Source organism: Paramacrobiotus metropolitanus, unplaced genomic scaffold, assembly GCF_019649055.1.
Source record: "Paramacrobiotus metropolitanus isolate TYO unplaced genomic scaffold, Prichtersi_v1.0 Parri_scaffold0000035, whole genome shotgun sequence".
NCBI lineage: Eukaryota > Metazoa > Tardigrada > Eutardigrada > Parachela > Macrobiotidae > Paramacrobiotus > Paramacrobiotus metropolitanus.
In genome coordinates this window covers 274,696-292,634 of record NW_026570255.1, presented here as the reverse complement: position 1 = coordinate 292,634, position 17,939 = coordinate 274,696, and the positions used below count along the sequence as shown (strand labels likewise).

The window sequence follows — 17,939 nt, the reverse complement described above, 5'->3', positions numbered from 1 at the left end:
TCTACGATGCGCTAATGGCGAAGACATATGCGCCTCTAAGCGTCTCAATTGGATGCATTAGCATAAACGCCGGCCAGAAGCAGATGTCCCCGTTTTCATCTGCTCCTCGGGGTGCACAGCCTCCTTCCACAGACCAAGAGTCCGGTCTCGCGGGACATTAGCCCGCGCCCGGTGAAAAATTACTCACTAACCACATCTGGCAGCTTCTACCATATTAATACGATCCGCACACTTTTTCCCCATTCGTCATCGTTACGACCGCTTCACCCTTCCCAAAAAACGAACCCGGTGAATTGCGCAAGCAGGAGCACTCGTTGATTGGCGGAGCTGGAATGCTGATAATCGACAAGCAGTATTTACACGAGTATTCCACCGCCCACTGCCACGCAATTACACCACATACTGACCAGCCTACTATCTCCGCCCCCTCCGCAGTGGAGAGACGGCCACCTGGTTGCACAGCGATGAGTTTCTGTTTCTCTCGGCAGTCACAGGAAAGAGAATAGAAAAATCCCCCCTGCAATCGGCTTTAATCTCGCTCTGTCTGGCTGTGTGTATGCGTATCCGGGTGTGTTTGTTCGGCTCCATTCCCTTATCGCTCCATCAACGTCAAAATATCCGCATCTACCTGTCGGCGCTAGATTCCGCACGTACACGTACGAGTAGAGCTGGTTGAGCTTGTACGATCAGCACGCTGGTCAATCTACCTGTCCGTGCTACATTCCGCACATATACGTACGACGGCGAGTAGAGCCGGTTGCGCTTGTACGATCAACGTTGTACATTCATTCCAGCGTTGAGTGGCCGTTTGGAGTGGTCAATTGTGCACACAACTGGCCGAGAGAATATATGCATACTTCACATCGCGACGCGCCGGCTTTTTAATTCCGCATCGCCCTTTCCATCATCATCATTCTATCCTTCCCAGAAGTCAAAAACCCGGCATCCAAATTTGTCAAGGCTGTGTAATTTTTATTGCCATCTCGTATAAATATTAACCTGTATTATCGTCATCTGTAAACATTATATAAATATTCTCAGGAATATTTACCGGCCGTGCGATTTATTTACGGTGTGTGTTCTATAATGTGAATTGGGACGTTTCGCGGGAATTTTATCGGTGTTAATTACGGATCATTGTAACGGGCAATGGAGTGGCTACTTGTTCCGCTACTGTACACGTTAATTATCCTCCGTCCGGCGCTGTCTTATCCGTTCGGCGCGGGTCCGAGTGCCTGTAAGACGCTGGTGCCGGGGCACGGTAAAGAGCCGCAGCCGGCCGATACGCTACCGTTCCTCATTGAGCCCGATGGAGATAGCTTTGTTCTCAATCGCATCCTCAAAGGTAAGCCCCAATCGCTGCCCGCATTTTACCGATAGACAATGGCTTTTTATGACCCGAGCGCGGCTCATTCGAGAAGATGCACTTACACCCGGTAATCAACTCCAACCGGCAACTTAATCAAATAAGCCCGACTTTTATGGAAAATTATGGCTGTTGTTTAAATCGTGGAATGAAATTGTATGGGTAATCGTATTGATCCGGCTTCGATTTTTGCCGTTTGTTTATATTTTATAAGCATGACGAATTTCCGATTTTCTTCGATCGGAAGAGAGTGCTTTACAAAAAATTCTTTTATTCACAATTGCATAAAATGGCACTTGACAGTTAAAAGGTCGCGTTTTATTCTGCCAGTACAAAAAAGTTGCCTCATTTTCTTTGTAATTTAAATCCACCTGTGAAAATAATCGAAAAGAATGTCAAATTTTTCCCTCGAAACTGGAGAAATAGTTTGAATTAAAATTTCTTAATATATTCTGAGAACATAGTTCTGAAACCACGAAAACTGTGGATTAAATTCGGGAAAAAATTTCTCCTGTAACAGGTTGTTCTTCTATGAAAAATGTATACTGATTGTTATTCTAAAAATTAAGGAAAACCGACGAAAATAAATATCTTAAAAATGCTAAATCGAGTTCACATAAAAATGATAAAATCGTCGTGAATATTTTCAAAAATCATAATAAAATATTTCAAAAGCGGACAAATTGCCGGTAAACGCGGATTACACGCGGCAAAGGTGATCGTTTGTTGTGCTGAGGCGGGAGCGATGATATTAGCCAACAAACAAACAGATACTTGGCGCGTTGAATACACCCGTCCGCGCGTTGGGCGCGATCTTTGGCTTCGTCGACATTCAGCCGGCGATTTGCCCAGCATGACGCGTATTACAATAGCCATACAATTCCTAAATCCGCGTTTTCACCTGGCCAAGGTATCCCTCTATACATACACACATATGGTCAGTTGCAACTGCACTGGACAATGCCGTAATTGCCAGTTCCGCGGCTGGAATTAGGTGAAAAGCTGTCTGCGTGTTTGCTCTTCGATAGCCACCACTCTCTTGCCACTTTTACTTTTCTCCACAATGAATTTTCTTGACCGGCTCAAACAGGTTGTCGGGTCGCGCGCTCGCATATATATATTTTGTATAAATTCGCCAAAGTGGAATGTTTGTGCCGGGAAAGAAGTCGAGTGTGTTTTCTAATCGTGACTAAATGTTTTTCCAATCAATTCGTTGAGACTGCATTGCGAGAAGCCAGAACAGACAAGTCAATCATGAGGAGCAATACAGTTTAATCGATAGGCTCTTATGATTATTAGATTGATGCGCCGCGCGGCCGCGACGCAGAACTGTAATTAAATAAAAAGCAAATTATTGCAAATTATATGCCGCCGGAATTTTCAATCATTGTAAGACGACGGGCGTTTAACGCGCATTTTTAAAATCATCTTTCCGTTTATCGAGGTTTTGCATTAGTGTCTGAAGTTTTGTTTAAAAATTCAAAACGAGATACACGATTTTATTTTCATTTATTAATCGGAAAATAAATACCTCAATGTAGAAAAAAATATATAATTAAGTAAAGAATAAAAGAATGTTATAAATGGGTAACAAATAATTAAAGATGTCAGTTGTGGTTCAAAGATGAATTCAGAAATTTGGCGAATTATTTTCATCAGCGTTTGAAGGAAGAAATTCATTTGCGCCGAATAAAATATAATTTCACCTTCGCCGAGGACGAAATAAAATTATTCAAAAGCGGCGAAAATGATTAAAAAATAGTAGTAATTAAAATTTAATATATGTAATGCGTCATCTGATTTTTCAAAAATATTTGGAGCAATTAAATTTTATTACCTGGATTTAAAGAAGCGTATAAACCCGTATTTTGCCGGTTTTTATCCGTTTTTTATTGCAAGCGATTAATTGTATAATGACCGCGGCATTTTGCCGGTGGAGGAAGTAGGGTAAAAAAGTATCGATTTAAAGTGGTATAAGCGGGAGGCAAATCGCTGAGAAACAGTTAGCCGGCACGCGCCGCATCCACTGTTTGCCGTGGCGATGAGTGTTTTTTTCGGTTGTGTTGCCGATGCAGTGCAGCCAATGAGCCGCGACACACAGCGCTGCCCGGTAAATGGAGTGTGCTGTTTACCAAAAAACTTGCCGGCGTTGATATAAAGCATCTCTATAATGATCCTGTGTTGACATTGTCCACTCTTTGCCCAGGCGCTGTTTGACCCAGAAATACGCCGCACCACACAATCACCGGCTCATATTTTATTAATCGCACCATTTTTCGCTTTGCAGGGAAATTTTTCTAACAGTGGATTCGTACAAATCAAAGCCGGATTTTTTTTAATAATTGTTCGTTGACATTTTCCGCCGTTTAATAGCGGGATTATTTTGCATCAAAGATCCGAAAAAACTGAAGAAAAATGTGTGGACAATTTTTAATAATTTGTGCGTTGACACAGTCATTTTTGCCGTTACTGGTGGTTTTTTTATTAATATTTGGATTTCTCCAAAAGTTCTCCAGATAAGACCGTAGAAGAATAAAAAGAATTTTTTTAATAAATTGTTCGTTGCCGGCGTCGTAACGTTTTCTGCTGAAAGGGGAATTCCATCAAACGTTTTCTCAGTTTTGAACAATTTGTGCGTTCACTTCTTGATTTTTAATGCAGCTTTTATTACTTAAAACACTAACTGAATTTTATATTAACAAATTTTTGGATTTTTCAGAAAATTTCCTGTTCGCTTTGACAATTGTGCTTACCGGTTCGATAAAATTATTGTTTTTCAGAAAATAAAATCCCATCGAAAATGTTAAATATTTTATGGAAAAGAAATGGTGATGTTTTCTGGAAAAATAATTGTTTAAAATATCCGTTGACTTTTTAACGGAAAAATTGGAGAAAAGCTAAAAATGTTTGTATTACGATGGAAGTGGTTGTGCCTACATGCTCCCTCATTCCATGTTGTTTTTTGCTAGTCCCGGCGAAAGGCGGTCAAGCCGGTCGTCCCTGCGCCCGGAAATCAGGTGCTTCCGGCGGAAGTGGGTCAAACGAGTGTCAGTGCTTGTCAGACGTTGGGGCTTCAATTCTGCTAAAAAAGCCCCATTGTGGGGAATTGGGTTGGCTTGGCGTTGTGGGGATCTGTGTCGACTCCCATCACTTAGGGCTTTTCGATATATACATGTTACATATATACAGTAAGGCATCTATCTGAATTATTGTCCACAACGGCAGCGGATAATCGCGACGCGGCATTATGTCATTCGTCATCACAAGTCAATGCCTATGTGGAGCGACACGGCGTTCCCACGGGGTTTTTTTCACAGAGGCGTCGCTGGGAATTTTTATTATATCATTGTTTGCTTGGGCGATTGAAATATCGGGGAAATATGATTTATCGATAGCTCGAGAATTTATTTTTAAATATTTGCGGCGACAGAAAATTAATAAATGCGTGACGAATTATTTACCTATCAAAAATAATATTTCAAATAAGGCGAATTGTTTAAAAATATATAACTGATAAATTAAAAACAGCCACGTAAATTATTTAATAATTAAAATACGAAAATTAAAAATCTGGAATTTTGAAATCACATTATCAACTCAAAATTATATATTAATGGAAAAGCATACAAAATATTCCAGAAAATAAAGTTCATAAATAAAAATTCGAAAATTACAAAAATATCAAAAAATGAAAAAATAGTTAGCATAAATATTTGATAATAATTTGCGTTGTAGAAGACTCAGCTAAAATGTAGTGTTTATTAGTACAGTTCAAAAGTTATTCTCAAATTTTTAAGGTATGTTAAAAATAAAACAACTAATGGTTTAATTTGTAGTACGGATTCGCACGGCGCACGGGAAATACAAGAACCGGAAGATCAGCGGCTTCTTCGTGCAGGCGCGCGCCCCCGACGGGAGCGAGGCCGTGGGAAAGTGGCAAGTGGAGGCCGGCACGGCGGCCGCGGAGGGCAGCAAAGTGGCCATCAAGACGCAGAACTGCTTCCACGAGGCCGACTCCGTCACGCACGCCGACTCCAAACCCAAGAGCGCCGATCTCATCCTCCACTTCCTCCCCACCGGAAACATGCCCGACCAGATCCAGTTCATGTAAGCGCAAAAATCAAACAAAAAATAACTGAAAAATCACGACAATCACGGCAAACTGCCGCAGCGGGCGGTTATACAAAAAAATTCACTGTATTAATCAATATTATTTTTATATTTATATGTATGTTTACCGAGAAATTCGGATACTTATCAAAACGTTTTACTTTACCGGTGTTGGTAAAGGTCACATTTTTATATATGCGAAAGAAATTTTCATGAAACGATTTAAACTGTCATAAAAAACGTCTTTTATTAAAGTTGTTAAAAAATGATTCACTGAGTCTGTATTCATTTAAAACTTATTTGTTACGATAAAGGTCACATTTTTATAAGGAAATAAATATATGTACAAAATTGTTAAAAACATATTTAAAAGCTGATTCGTCCAAAAAATTGTTTTACATGTTTTAACGGTTTAAAAAGGGATTATGGGTTTAAAAATTGATTATATCGGTAAAGGTCACATTTTTATATACGGAAAAAATATAAAAATTATATATGGAGAGGTTTAAATATACAAAAATTGCCAGTAAAAAATGAGGACGAGCTCCGTGTGTAAGTGGAAAATGGAGGGTAATGGTTTTGGAATGGAGCAAATCAGTGGCTGGTTATGATTTGCTGATTGCATCCGGAAGTGGACGAGCTATAGGGCTGCAGCAGCCGGGGAAAGTGGAATGACTCGTCAAGCATGCCGGTTTATCTTATTCTGTATCATATCTGCCGGTTGGAGTTTAGACTGGGCAGTAGTGTGTGTGTAGACGATACAGTAACAAGTTTACGCTCCATTGCGTCGACGGCAAATTGTGCGATAGATGCGTTGCGTTGGCCTAATGTGTACGGCAGATCATTCATTCCCAGCCTCTCCACGATCGCAACGAGTGCTCCTTGACAAATGAAACAATTGTCCGTCCATGTTTGTCCCGCTCCACTCACAACTGACAATTTTACATGAATCATTGAAGAAAGTTTCGAGGGAAAAAGTATATACAATGCAGCAATTTAACGCAGATAAATTCAGAAAATCAGAAACCTGTTTTATAAAGAAATGATTAGCAATACAATATTTACAATTATATAATAATATAAAAAATTAAAAAAATAAATATGTATTATAAATAATCAATATTATTATCAAATGTAGCGAAAATGTTGAAAAACAAATTTATAATTAATAATGAATACATCGGAACAATATTTGTTACATTTAATTTGGGTAAATATAATGCTTCTTTAAATGAGAAAAAATTAATATAAAAAAATGCAGATATCTGTTTGTTTAAATTTTCCAATGGTAAAAATTGGCTAATATCAGTGTGTATGTTTTTATTTTATTTAGAATAAATTGTTTAATAAACCGCATAAAATGCAAAAAATAATAATAAATTGTCTAACGGCTTTCTGATTTATTTTTTATTTTTTATAATTTATTTTTAAACGTTCATTGACATTGGCCGCCTTTTGTTGCGGCGGACACCGGCGTCCATTGTGCAGAAACCAGGCTCCGCGTTCGGAGGCCGGGCGCGCCGCATAAAAAGGCAATCAATAGGGAAAATATGAAAAATATTGGTTTAGCCTGCATAAACAGTGCAGCCAATGATTAGTTAATTGAATAGGTGCTCGCCGTATCGATCAGCGCACTTCCGCTGGGAATAACAGGAAGAGCGGTTAAATTGCCTGGCTGGCACGCTCGCGCCGACAGCTTTATACTTTGTATACGGACTTCAATTGCACCTTTGACACAAATCTTCCCTTTTATCAATAGCCCGCGTGTTTTGTCCAATAAACCATTTACAGTATTTTATATCTAATAAACAAAATTATTTATGTATTAGAATTAATTAATGTGCCAACATTCATTTTTTAATAAAAATAGATAATGAAATAAAAATTATTTATTAAACCAGAAAGCTGTTAGAAAATTCGTTTTTACCTTTTATTCTGTTTATTAAACAGTTTCATTCAAATAAGATGAAATATATAATCTTGCGCTATTTGTTCAAAGGTTTTGTAAAAATATTTAGACTTTGAAATTCAAATAAATCAATATCACAAAAATATAACTTATATAAGAACGGTGGAACAAATTATTATAAAAATTTGAACAAAAATTCGAATACAAGTTGAATTATATCAAATAAAACGAAATAATGGCAACAGAAAATAAATTAAATAAAAAAAATGATAATAATAAGTAAAAAATTTGAATGCGGCAAATTTGAGCGGCTCAATTTAAATGAATATTAAATCGGATATCCAGTTTTCATAATTTTTTTCTCAGGGGTGATTTTTGCAAAACTTTGTAGCCAATAAAATTTTTAAAATAAGATATTTTTGCCGGCACATTTTCCCGCAACGAAACTGCACACAAAAATCCGGAGATAATTTTTCTTTGGCCAATATATGCGACTGGTATTTGCACGTTTAAAGTCGTAAACCCAGATTTGATACAGCAGCGATGGCCGGATCGATGACCTCGGCGGTTGGACGCTCTCCCCACGCGCACACAACGCTGCGCCGATGTGTCCCAGTCGTTTCATATTCCCGGCAATATCCACACATATCACGTGATTTTCCCTGAACCACGGTGCACTCAAAATGTCCCATCATTTAAGTGATTTTAGCATAATTAGATTCGTCGAAATAATTATTCCGGTTATTCGATACGGCGACCAAGCGTGTTCGGTCAAAAATGATTTGTAAATATTTTCCAATTTCCGTTTTATACTGAATTTTCCGGCTTTTATTATCTGCAAATTTTTAAAAATCTCCTGCGAAAAAAAACGAAATGCATTATGCAGCAAATGTTTTAGATCAACCAAAAACGAATTACTAAATGTTAAATAATTTTTTTAGCCGTTTGAAAAATTATTATGGAAAATTATTACCAGTATTATGTTAATAAATCGAAAAATATGAGAATTGTGAAGACAGATTTATATTTTGAAATCATAAAATATCGACAACATAAATATTTTTTTAAATAAATCATAAATAGTCATGAATTATTTAGGAAAAATTTTTTGGTTGCTTAAAAAATTAGCAAGTAACACATATTAAAAAATAAATAAAAAATATAAAATTATTACAAATAAATATAAAATAAATATAAAATATAAAATTATTACATATCAGTAAATCGAAAAACATGAAAAGTACTTGTACTCAGGAAAAAAATAATTATTAATTAGAGTTATAAAATATTTACATTATATTTATATTTTTTACAAAGTAGAATACGAAATTATTTTGACTAATTCTCACGAAAAATATTTATATTCCACTGGTTTTTCTCCGATTGTTTGAGAGGCTTTTAAAAATTGGAAAATGCCATTTGCAGCACATTTGTTCAGCGAGAGCACTCACTTTGCGCAAATTGCGCAATGAAATTGGTCTCCCACATAAATCTGTCGATGTGCCGTTGATAAGTTGTTGGGAAAGGTAAAAAAGCCGTATAAATGCCATCAATCTTGCTTATCGCGTGACGCGTGAATCTGTCTCTCTGTGTACAGAATTATATGCGCTTGCTGCCGGCGCAGCTTGTTAACAAGCCCAACAACCATAAAAAATCCAAAAACTATCCCCAAATCTGGGACAATCACTTTATGAGTTTAATGTCGCTCATTTGCTCCACCGTTTTAACCGATGCGCTTTTCCACCCATAAAATCCGCCGGCTTTATGTGCGCGGCCCGTGGACAAAAAGATCGATAAAAATTTGGTTGGAATGACTTTTTCGAATTCTGCTCAATTAAATGCCGGTTTTAAAAATTGATAATAATTTCGGATAATTCAAATATAAAATAAAAAAATTTATTCCCAATATTAGTTCGCAATAGTTCGCAATAAAGCCTTAAATTTAAAATTCTCTTTTTTCTGTTGCCTCTTGAAAAATTTTTAAAAAATAGCCTTTTCCGGACAAAAAAAAACATCAAAAAAATTTTTTTCTACAAAACTTGTTGAAAAATAAAAAAGAAATAAAAAATTGCGTGCCTTTTTTTAGAACTGGACATCGAATAATCAATAAAAATCATAAAATACAGGAAATATTGTTTTAAAAAGATATAAAAATTATTCCTAAAAAACCACGATAAAAAGAATAAAAAATCAAAAATTTATAAAAATCGCTTGTTTTGTATTATTATTTTTTCTGCAACTGTTTTCGATTTTTCTTGTTGGAAATTTGTTTTATATTCTGAAAAACTGTAAACGTGGTCCCTTTAATTGTGAATTTTTTTATAAGAACCCGGCGAATTTTTTTTGGCTATTTTTAATGAGATTTATTTAAGGAAAAATTGGTGTTATATAAAAAAAATGTAATGGATGGAAAACCCGCGGTTGCGGTCAATTTGCGGCGATTAAGCCGGTGCAGAAAAAAAAGCGGAGCGACAGCAGGAAGTGGCAGGAATGAAGTGCGATGTGGCGACGGTGTTGATTGTGCGCGTAGCCTAGTGGACAGGACCGCTAATGGACGGGCCGCTTGGCCGGCTGACGAGGTCAAGTGGTGTCAGTGGCGAAGAGCGGCGGAATCGCCAGTCGACGCTGTCAAGTGCCCACCGACTTAACACTAAACATCTGCTCTTTAACCTGCCCTGCAACTGCCCCAAATGTCCCGCTGTTGTGACAACCAGGAATTTTTCTCCGTGTAGCGAGTTTTTTTGTACAGATATTAGGCATTTATAGAATTTGCCGGGCACCGCTTAATTAAAAAATAAATTTTCCGGGTAAAAATATTTGCGAGAATATTTCCCTTAAATTTCCAAAATTAGCTGGTTTATATTTTCTGTGCAGTTTTGTTAAGAAATTGTTATAAAAACGACAACTGATATTTTTCACAATAAAATTACCCAGTTGTTTTTAATATACTTATATGTTTCAAAAAAACGTTGTTGGATAACATAAAAATTCTATCAAAACGGGCCGTATTATACGGCTGAATTAAAATTGAATTTTATGCCAAAATAATGTTTTATTAGGACTTAATGCGCTAATTCCAAAATAGATGTTCCAAATATTCTACGCGTGTATTTTAATAAAAAAACAATTATTATTCCTGAAAACAAATGATCTGCACAATAAAATTAATCGTTTTGTTTTGGAAAAATTTCTTCAAATAAAAATTTAAATACTGAATTTATTTTAAAACGCTCTAAATAAATTTGAAAAACAATTAAAGGTTGTCGTATTAAAACTTTAAATCTTTTTTAAACACAGTTAAAAATTTTAATATTTTATTTAAATTAGTAGTAAAGGCTTTTATATATGTAATAAAATTGCCAAAAAAATCAGAATAAATGGCCGCTTGCCGGTAACACGTTTATCGGTTAGTTGGAATTTTTCCACAAACGTAAAAATGCCTTGAATGGAAAACACATATTGGGTGTTGTTTGCTCAGTGACCAGTGTGTGTGTTGAGCCAACCGATCCGTGGCGGTTGCGACTCGCCGCAATCACTGCGGCCGTGTACACAGCGCATTCGCTATCGCCGGTCGGGCGCCGGAAACCGGCGGAAATTCGATATAAAAATCAGTGTTAAGGAAAAATTGTCATTCCTGTGCCGGTTCTCTTGCGCCGCGGTCATTCTCTATCTGACGCCGGGGTACAATCACGCCTGACTGCGCGTTATACGCTGTAAGAAATAATATTCCGGCTTCTGCTCAATCTAACCTGTTGGCCACGCTTGGATGATTTCAAGAGAAATTTTGAGAGAATTTTCTTAGCATAACATTGCGTGCTAACATGCAGCGATTATTATGGCGACGCAGCGTTAAGCGAAGCGGGGATTAGAACATGTTGCCGAATTAATCAGTTTTCGCTGTGTGGTAATCTCGGGGATTTATGCCGCGGTTGCCGGCGCCGCGGCGATCGCGCATCTTTCGTTATACGGAATTAAAAAAAATTCCCACAGAAAAATCAACAGAATTGTAATCCATGCAATAAATCAAACAAATACTTATCGAACAAAATCCATTTTGATGAACGAAAATTTCAAAAATCCTTAAACATTTGTATTTTTTTTATTTTTGAAGTTTTTCTTAAAATTGTAAATGTTGTAACTGGTTTTGCAGGAAAAAAAAATTTGTTTCACTACTATTTAAAAATTCTATACATTTAATCATGAAAATTATAATTATTTACAAAAATATGTTATACATTGTTAAATATCCTTTAATAAATGCGATTTATTTACAGTGAAAGATTAATAATTTTTATAACATTGAAGAAATTTCTTCGTATTATATGTTGTCAAGGAAACATTTAATACCTTCGTTTCGACGGAGAAAGATTCATTGGAGTTGGAAAATTGCATCGTAGTAAAGTGGCTAAATGGTTAAGCATTTTCGGCGAAAATAAGCAATTATTACAAAACTGAAAATGCCGTATATAGAATTGCGAACAGCGACACTAATATCCAATTTTTGAATTTTTAATATTAAGTGGAAAGTTAAAACAATAATTTTTTCCTTATTGTAATAATGTTTAATTTTCGTCTTGTTAAAATTTTGTAGTAAAATTTGGTAATTTTTATGAAAATCAAAGCCCGGCAAAATGCAAATGTACATCTGAGAAAAATATAAGGTGCGGCCCGCGTAAAACGGTCAAGCTGGTCAATTAGGATGCAAACGGCGGCGGCAATTAAATCCCGGTTGGATCCGGCCAGTGTCCAGCATCTGACGAATAATTTGCCTAATAGCGGGCATTATTAATCTGCGCACCCGGCGCAGCAGGTGCTCGCTGGCTAATATTAATCCGACGATGGATGAGCGCTGACATATTTCCGGGACATGCAGTGTTTTTCGCAGCGATTAAGCCGCGTTGTCATTTATGCATAAATATCATCAAATATGGATGCGCCACGCGCTAATCGGCTTTACATATATCGAAATCAACACCGAGTGCCGGATTGATTGATTTCCTAATTGCCCGGACTAATTGTGCTTGTCACATTCGACAAAACTGTTTTCCAATGATTATTAAAATTGTCATCGCCATCAGAAATATACCGCACGCACTATTTATTTTTAAAAAAATATTTCAACAATAATCTAATATACTAATATAAATAAATACAAATAGAATATAAGTTTATCAGTATAATATATTATAATTGTAGTAAACATAAATCACAAGTTTTACTGAAAATCACTAAGAGTTGTTTTTTTAAATTAATATATAGTTTTGAATTAGTTAGCAGCAAAAATATTGGATGGATTATTTTCCGGATATATATTTATTCAACAAAATTCCTGTCTCATGTTTAGAAAAACAAAAAAATATCCAAAATTACAAAACCTGCTTTTGAAAATTAATAAAATAATATTAAAATCATTTAAATTTTTTTCTGTGAATAATTCCAATATACAAAATTATTCTGGAATAACTATAACAAAAAAATAAATTCCGGTTGTTGAAAAATATTTTAATTTGTGTCTGTAGTTCTTGTACTCAGCAAATATTTTCCCGAGTTTCTTATTATTCCCGGAAAAATGGCAGCAGATGCCGGCAACGTAATAATAATATAATTGTGGTTATACAAAGACTTTGGCGGTTATTTCCGCCATGCGAGCGCGTGGCCTGCAGCGGCCCTAATAACGTGGACAGCCGGTCCGTCCCGGCGCGGCCAGAGGCCAATTTTAAATGATCATTTGCTGGGGAAATTGCGCCGGGATAAACGCGGGGATATTGGGCAAGTGGCCTTTCGGGTCACTAGCAATATCTTCTGACCGCAGCGTAATTATTATATGTGCATACCGGTGCCCGACGGGCATTACACACAACCGCGCATTCTCATTAATTTTACCAACGCAATCATATATAACAAAAATTTCTAACTGCCGGTCGAATTCTACCTACCCTTTTTTTACTTTTAAATTTATTTACGAGACGACCGGCATATATTTTTCTGTGTTATTCCGTTTAAAAATTTCTCGGTATCGTCGGAATTTTTTCACTGTGTTGTTTCGTTCCGAATTTAGTTTTTTTTCTTGCCGGTCGCACTTTTTTGGCTTTCTTGTTGCATTTAAAAACTATTTTTCTTGCCGCTAGTAATTTATTTTAATTTTTGAATTTCATTTATATTTTTTTGTGGCGATTATAAATTATTTCCGTTCCTTTTTGTATTTTAAAATTATTTTAATGCCGATAGCAGCAAGTATATTTTATAAGTTACGTTTATGCCCGATTAACCTGATTTATTATTAACTTTGTGTTTATAAATTGCTCAATATTTCACTTGCAATTTACGTTATTTTGTTTAAAATATTTAAAATTTATTTCCCCGATTTAAAAAGTCTAAAATTTGATTAAAAAAAAGAAACAAATACAGATGGATTTTGGTTTAATCTATTAGAGAAAATTCTGTTCTCGTTCCCGATTAAAAGCGGGTTACTCGCGTGTCCGATAATCCACTAAATATTGATGGTATAATGCGGAATGTTATTCCTTGTCCGACTACACAGAGAAAGTGACCGGCATTATGCCGTTTGTTTGATAGAAATATCGCTGGCCGCGCTGTCGGGCATGTTGATCCCGACGGGAAGACGCGGCCGGGATTAGGGATGACGAATGAATCAGCTGGCGCGGTGCATGATAAGCGCAGCACCGGACTTAATAGTCTTATCCCGCTCATATTCATCGCTGACCAATATATCTGTCCACACAGATAATATTGCCTTGTAGTGTATATATACTGCTCTGGATGAAACTCGGCCACTTCCGCTCAACTGGCCACTGGCATATACACGGAAATATACAAGAGGGACCGGCCGACGCGCACGCAAACACAGATATATACAGGCAATTAGGGTGTAGGCGCGGGGATGGTCCGGCCATCGTGTAGCCCACAATTTCATCAGTTTAATAACCGTTTTTAAAACTGGGCCTCGGCATTCGGTGGGGGTAGGTCGCAGACCTCCGTGACAAGTGCTATGTATGATTGTATCCTGTCTTCGTACTGGCAGAAGAAGGTCAAAATTTCCGCACATCAGCATTTAGTTTTTAAAAAAACTGCAAAAATATATTTTCCATTCCTGAACTTGCGAAGCATTTTTGTTGTTTTTAATTTTATATCTATTTGTTTTATTATTTTATACCTATTTGCTTTATTATTTTTATCTATTGTTATAATTTCCCTGCCAAAACAAATCACGGAAAAAGCGATGTCTGGATTTTTGGAGAATACCGGTAGTACAAAACTTGCAATTTAAATCGAGGAAACTGGAAATTAATATATTTTTAGTTTCCAGTAAACGGCAAATTTTTCGTTTCACTTTTATTTATTCATTTTAATTCGATTTTCCAAAAACAAAAAGGGTACATGAAAAAGGCTCGAACTTTCTAAAAAATTATATGACTTTTTAAAAACCTAAAAAGCATGTCAGATTTAAAAGGTTCCGACAAAATAGTAAGCATAATAAATTATTTAATTGAGCGGCTGGTTTTTACAACGTTTTATTTACGAACAATTATTAAGGTATCACAAAAATTTAGTAAAATTAAGGCGCCGTTTTAAAATCAGTAAATGATTAAATAAAATGTAAAAAAAGTCATAATGCTAATTTTAAATTTAATGCAGAGTCTTGAAATATATTCAAAAAATGGATGTTGCGTTTGTCAGTGCCTGAGTGCCGGTATACGTGTGTAAGTAAATTAAATTTCTCATAATTATTTCTGTTCTATAAATTAAAATGCACGGAGGAACAAGGGAAACCAGTGAACCGCAAGAATATCGTTCGTCCGACCCAACCTCCATTGTCCACCAGTGGTTTTAATAATTGCACATATCGTTTTCCTAATAACACCCCCACAATGGTCAGCCTCCCGCCCGCAAAGGTGAAGTGAAGCATGGCATGTGCGGGTGGTAATTGCGCGGCCGTGTCGTGCACTTGCATAATCCAGCGGCCGTGTCAATATTCAAACAGCCGCGTGCCGACTGACCACTGGTCAGTGCGTCCGTTACAATGTTCCCAACGCGGCATTGTGACGAAACACACCGGGGTCATTTTATTCGAAAGGGAATCGGGATGCACCGGCCGTAATGGTGGTGTGGGCCGCGTGTGGCCATCTGGCTTCAGTGATCGGCCGCGCGCGGCTTAAAATGCGCCCGGTAATTATGCTGTATTGCATTTTACGATGCGCTAATGTGTGCAGTGGTTTTATGTTGCCACAGCTGCGTCCACTGATATAAGCGCAGTGGACGGCGGATTTATGTAAGATTGGAAGAAGAGTTTGGTGATTTATTGGGGCGATGCCACCTGGTCGGCTTGCATAACAGGGTATCCATATAAAATTGGAGAATGGAGAAAAACATTAATTAAATTCTAATTGTATACGCGACTGCGCTTCAGCAATTTTTAGAACAAAAATCGCCCGCTTGAACGATTTTGGCTTTAATTTAAAATTCAAAGAATGGCAAAAATAAAAAAAAAACTATTGAAAAAAATAGAAAATTATTGTAAATAAAAACTAATAATATTTATTATTATTATAATAAATAACAAAATATTCAGCAAAGAAAAACGAAAATAATTTTAAAGGATTTTCTAAAACAGTTTATGGAACGGAAAACTGGAAATCGGCCAGCAGGTGCGCCGTCTCAAAATTACGTAATAAAATAAACAAGCAGTGTTCAACAGAAAAACAACCAAGGGGCGCACAAATCATCAGCACTGGGTTCGAACAGAAAAACGCTTGTTTGTGCAATATGCGTTAAAACAAGCACATAATTTTTTGGTCCTAAAATGTAAATTATTTATAGGTTTTCACATAAATTAAAATAATACGCTGCGTTTTTCAGGACTTTTATATGAACTATTTTTTGAAGGGGCACGATCGCGCGTGATTACGGTACCTACTGGACCAACGTGCGCTCCGCCATCGTCAGCCGGCGCTTCGTCCCCGAAGCGGAAGCCCCGCCCCCGCCACCCCCGGTCCCCGTGACGACGCACGCGCCTAAACGCATCCAGCACATCACGCACACCATTCTCCACCACGTGACCACGCCCCTGGTTCACCACGCCCACAAGGTCTCGCACCATCCGCGACGCACCACGCCGCACCGGACCACCACCACCTCGACCACCGCGGTGCCGGTGACGACGGCGGACATCGTGCAGCTGGAACTGGATAAATACATGGAAGAGAAGAAGTACATTGAGGAAAAAGAAAGGAACGCGCTCATGGAGAAGGCCGCCGCCAAGCATCAGGACAACGAGGAGAATGTCCAGAACGGTCAGTAATTACGTAACATCATTTTGATTTTTCGTCTTCCTTTTCATTGTTTCGTGAAATCTTTTATGCAGAAAGAAATAATTTTCGTTTTTAGTCGCTCTTTTGATAATATAGTATCAACGGTATAATATTATGTTAGCTAATCATATTTTTAAATCACATTTTAATTATTTATTTTGTTTTACTTATTTAGCGCACTACAACATTTTTCTGTTCTTAAGCATTTTGAGTTTATTTTATTTTTATTAAACTTTTGGTGTTATAATTATACGTTTACTAAAAATTAAAATATCGGTATGTTTTATTATAGTACAAGTCGATTCTTATATTTCGCCGGTTATATTTTCAATAATTATTCATAATATTACTGTTTATAATAATTATTATTTTGTGTTTATTTATTAATATTTGTATTGTGTATTTCATTAAAATAGTAAATCAAAAAATTTTATTTTTTTAAATTTTACAGCTAGTGTTTTATGCGTGACCTTTGCAGACGGCAGCAACCCCGACTCGCAAGCCGCCAAAGTCCGCAACGGCTCCAAAACGAAAGCCGCAACCGACGGCAACGCAGCCGCCTCTCTCAGCGTTTCAAGACATTTCCTCATCCATTTATTCCTTTTACAGTGTGTCATATTTGTGACCTTAAGAATAGCAACACGACGCAGTTAGATGACTGCGCACTGCTCCCAGTTTTACCTTGTTGATACGTACAAAAAGGTCTGAGTGTCAGGTTTCCGCGGACGGTGATGGAGGGTCCGCTCTCGATGGCTTCCAGTGTCGCAATGTGGCGACACTCTTTGTAAATGTAAACATATACAGAAACCGGAACTATGTGCCCCGTGTGTGAGCCTTGCATGTACTGCATTTTCCCGTTTTCACTGATTCTTGTTCTTCCGGAGTTTTGTTGTGCTTGGTTTTTGTTGAAGTGCCTGTGGTTGTTGATCTGTTGAATCTGCTGAGTTTATTGTCGAATGATAACATTATTCTCCTTGAACTGAGGCATTCAAGTGCGCTGAAAAATAATTACGTTATTGGCGTTGAATTCAATTTAACCAGCTAGGATTCTTGTTCGCAAGAAAACATAAGTAAAATGCCGGTACTACAGTTTCTAGAAGTAGTTGCAGTTGTATATAGACTACGAGCACGCAAACAAACAAATACATTTCCGCAAACCGCATTTTTGCGCAGAACAAAAACCCGCTCGCAACAACGCAAGAAACACTCGCAACAAATACATTTT

At 37.0% G+C, this 17,939-nt stretch overlaps 1 protein-coding gene across 1 annotated transcript; it reads left to right on the top strand.

Moving 5' to 3' along the window:
* The first annotated feature begins 503 nt into the window (after nucleotides 1–503).
* Nucleotides 504–17,692, top strand: LOC129589516 (uncharacterized). Its single transcript, XM_055484309.1, has 4 exons — nucleotides 504–1,345; nucleotides 5,203–5,473; nucleotides 16,290–16,696; nucleotides 17,193–17,692. Exons 1-4 carry the CDS (start codon nucleotides 1,150–1,152, stop codon nucleotides 17,366–17,368), a joined length of 1,050 nt encoding a protein of 349 aa, XP_055340284.1. The 5' UTR covers nucleotides 504–1,149; the 3' UTR covers nucleotides 17,369–17,692.
* Nucleotides 17,693–17,939: the final 247 nt, after the last annotated feature.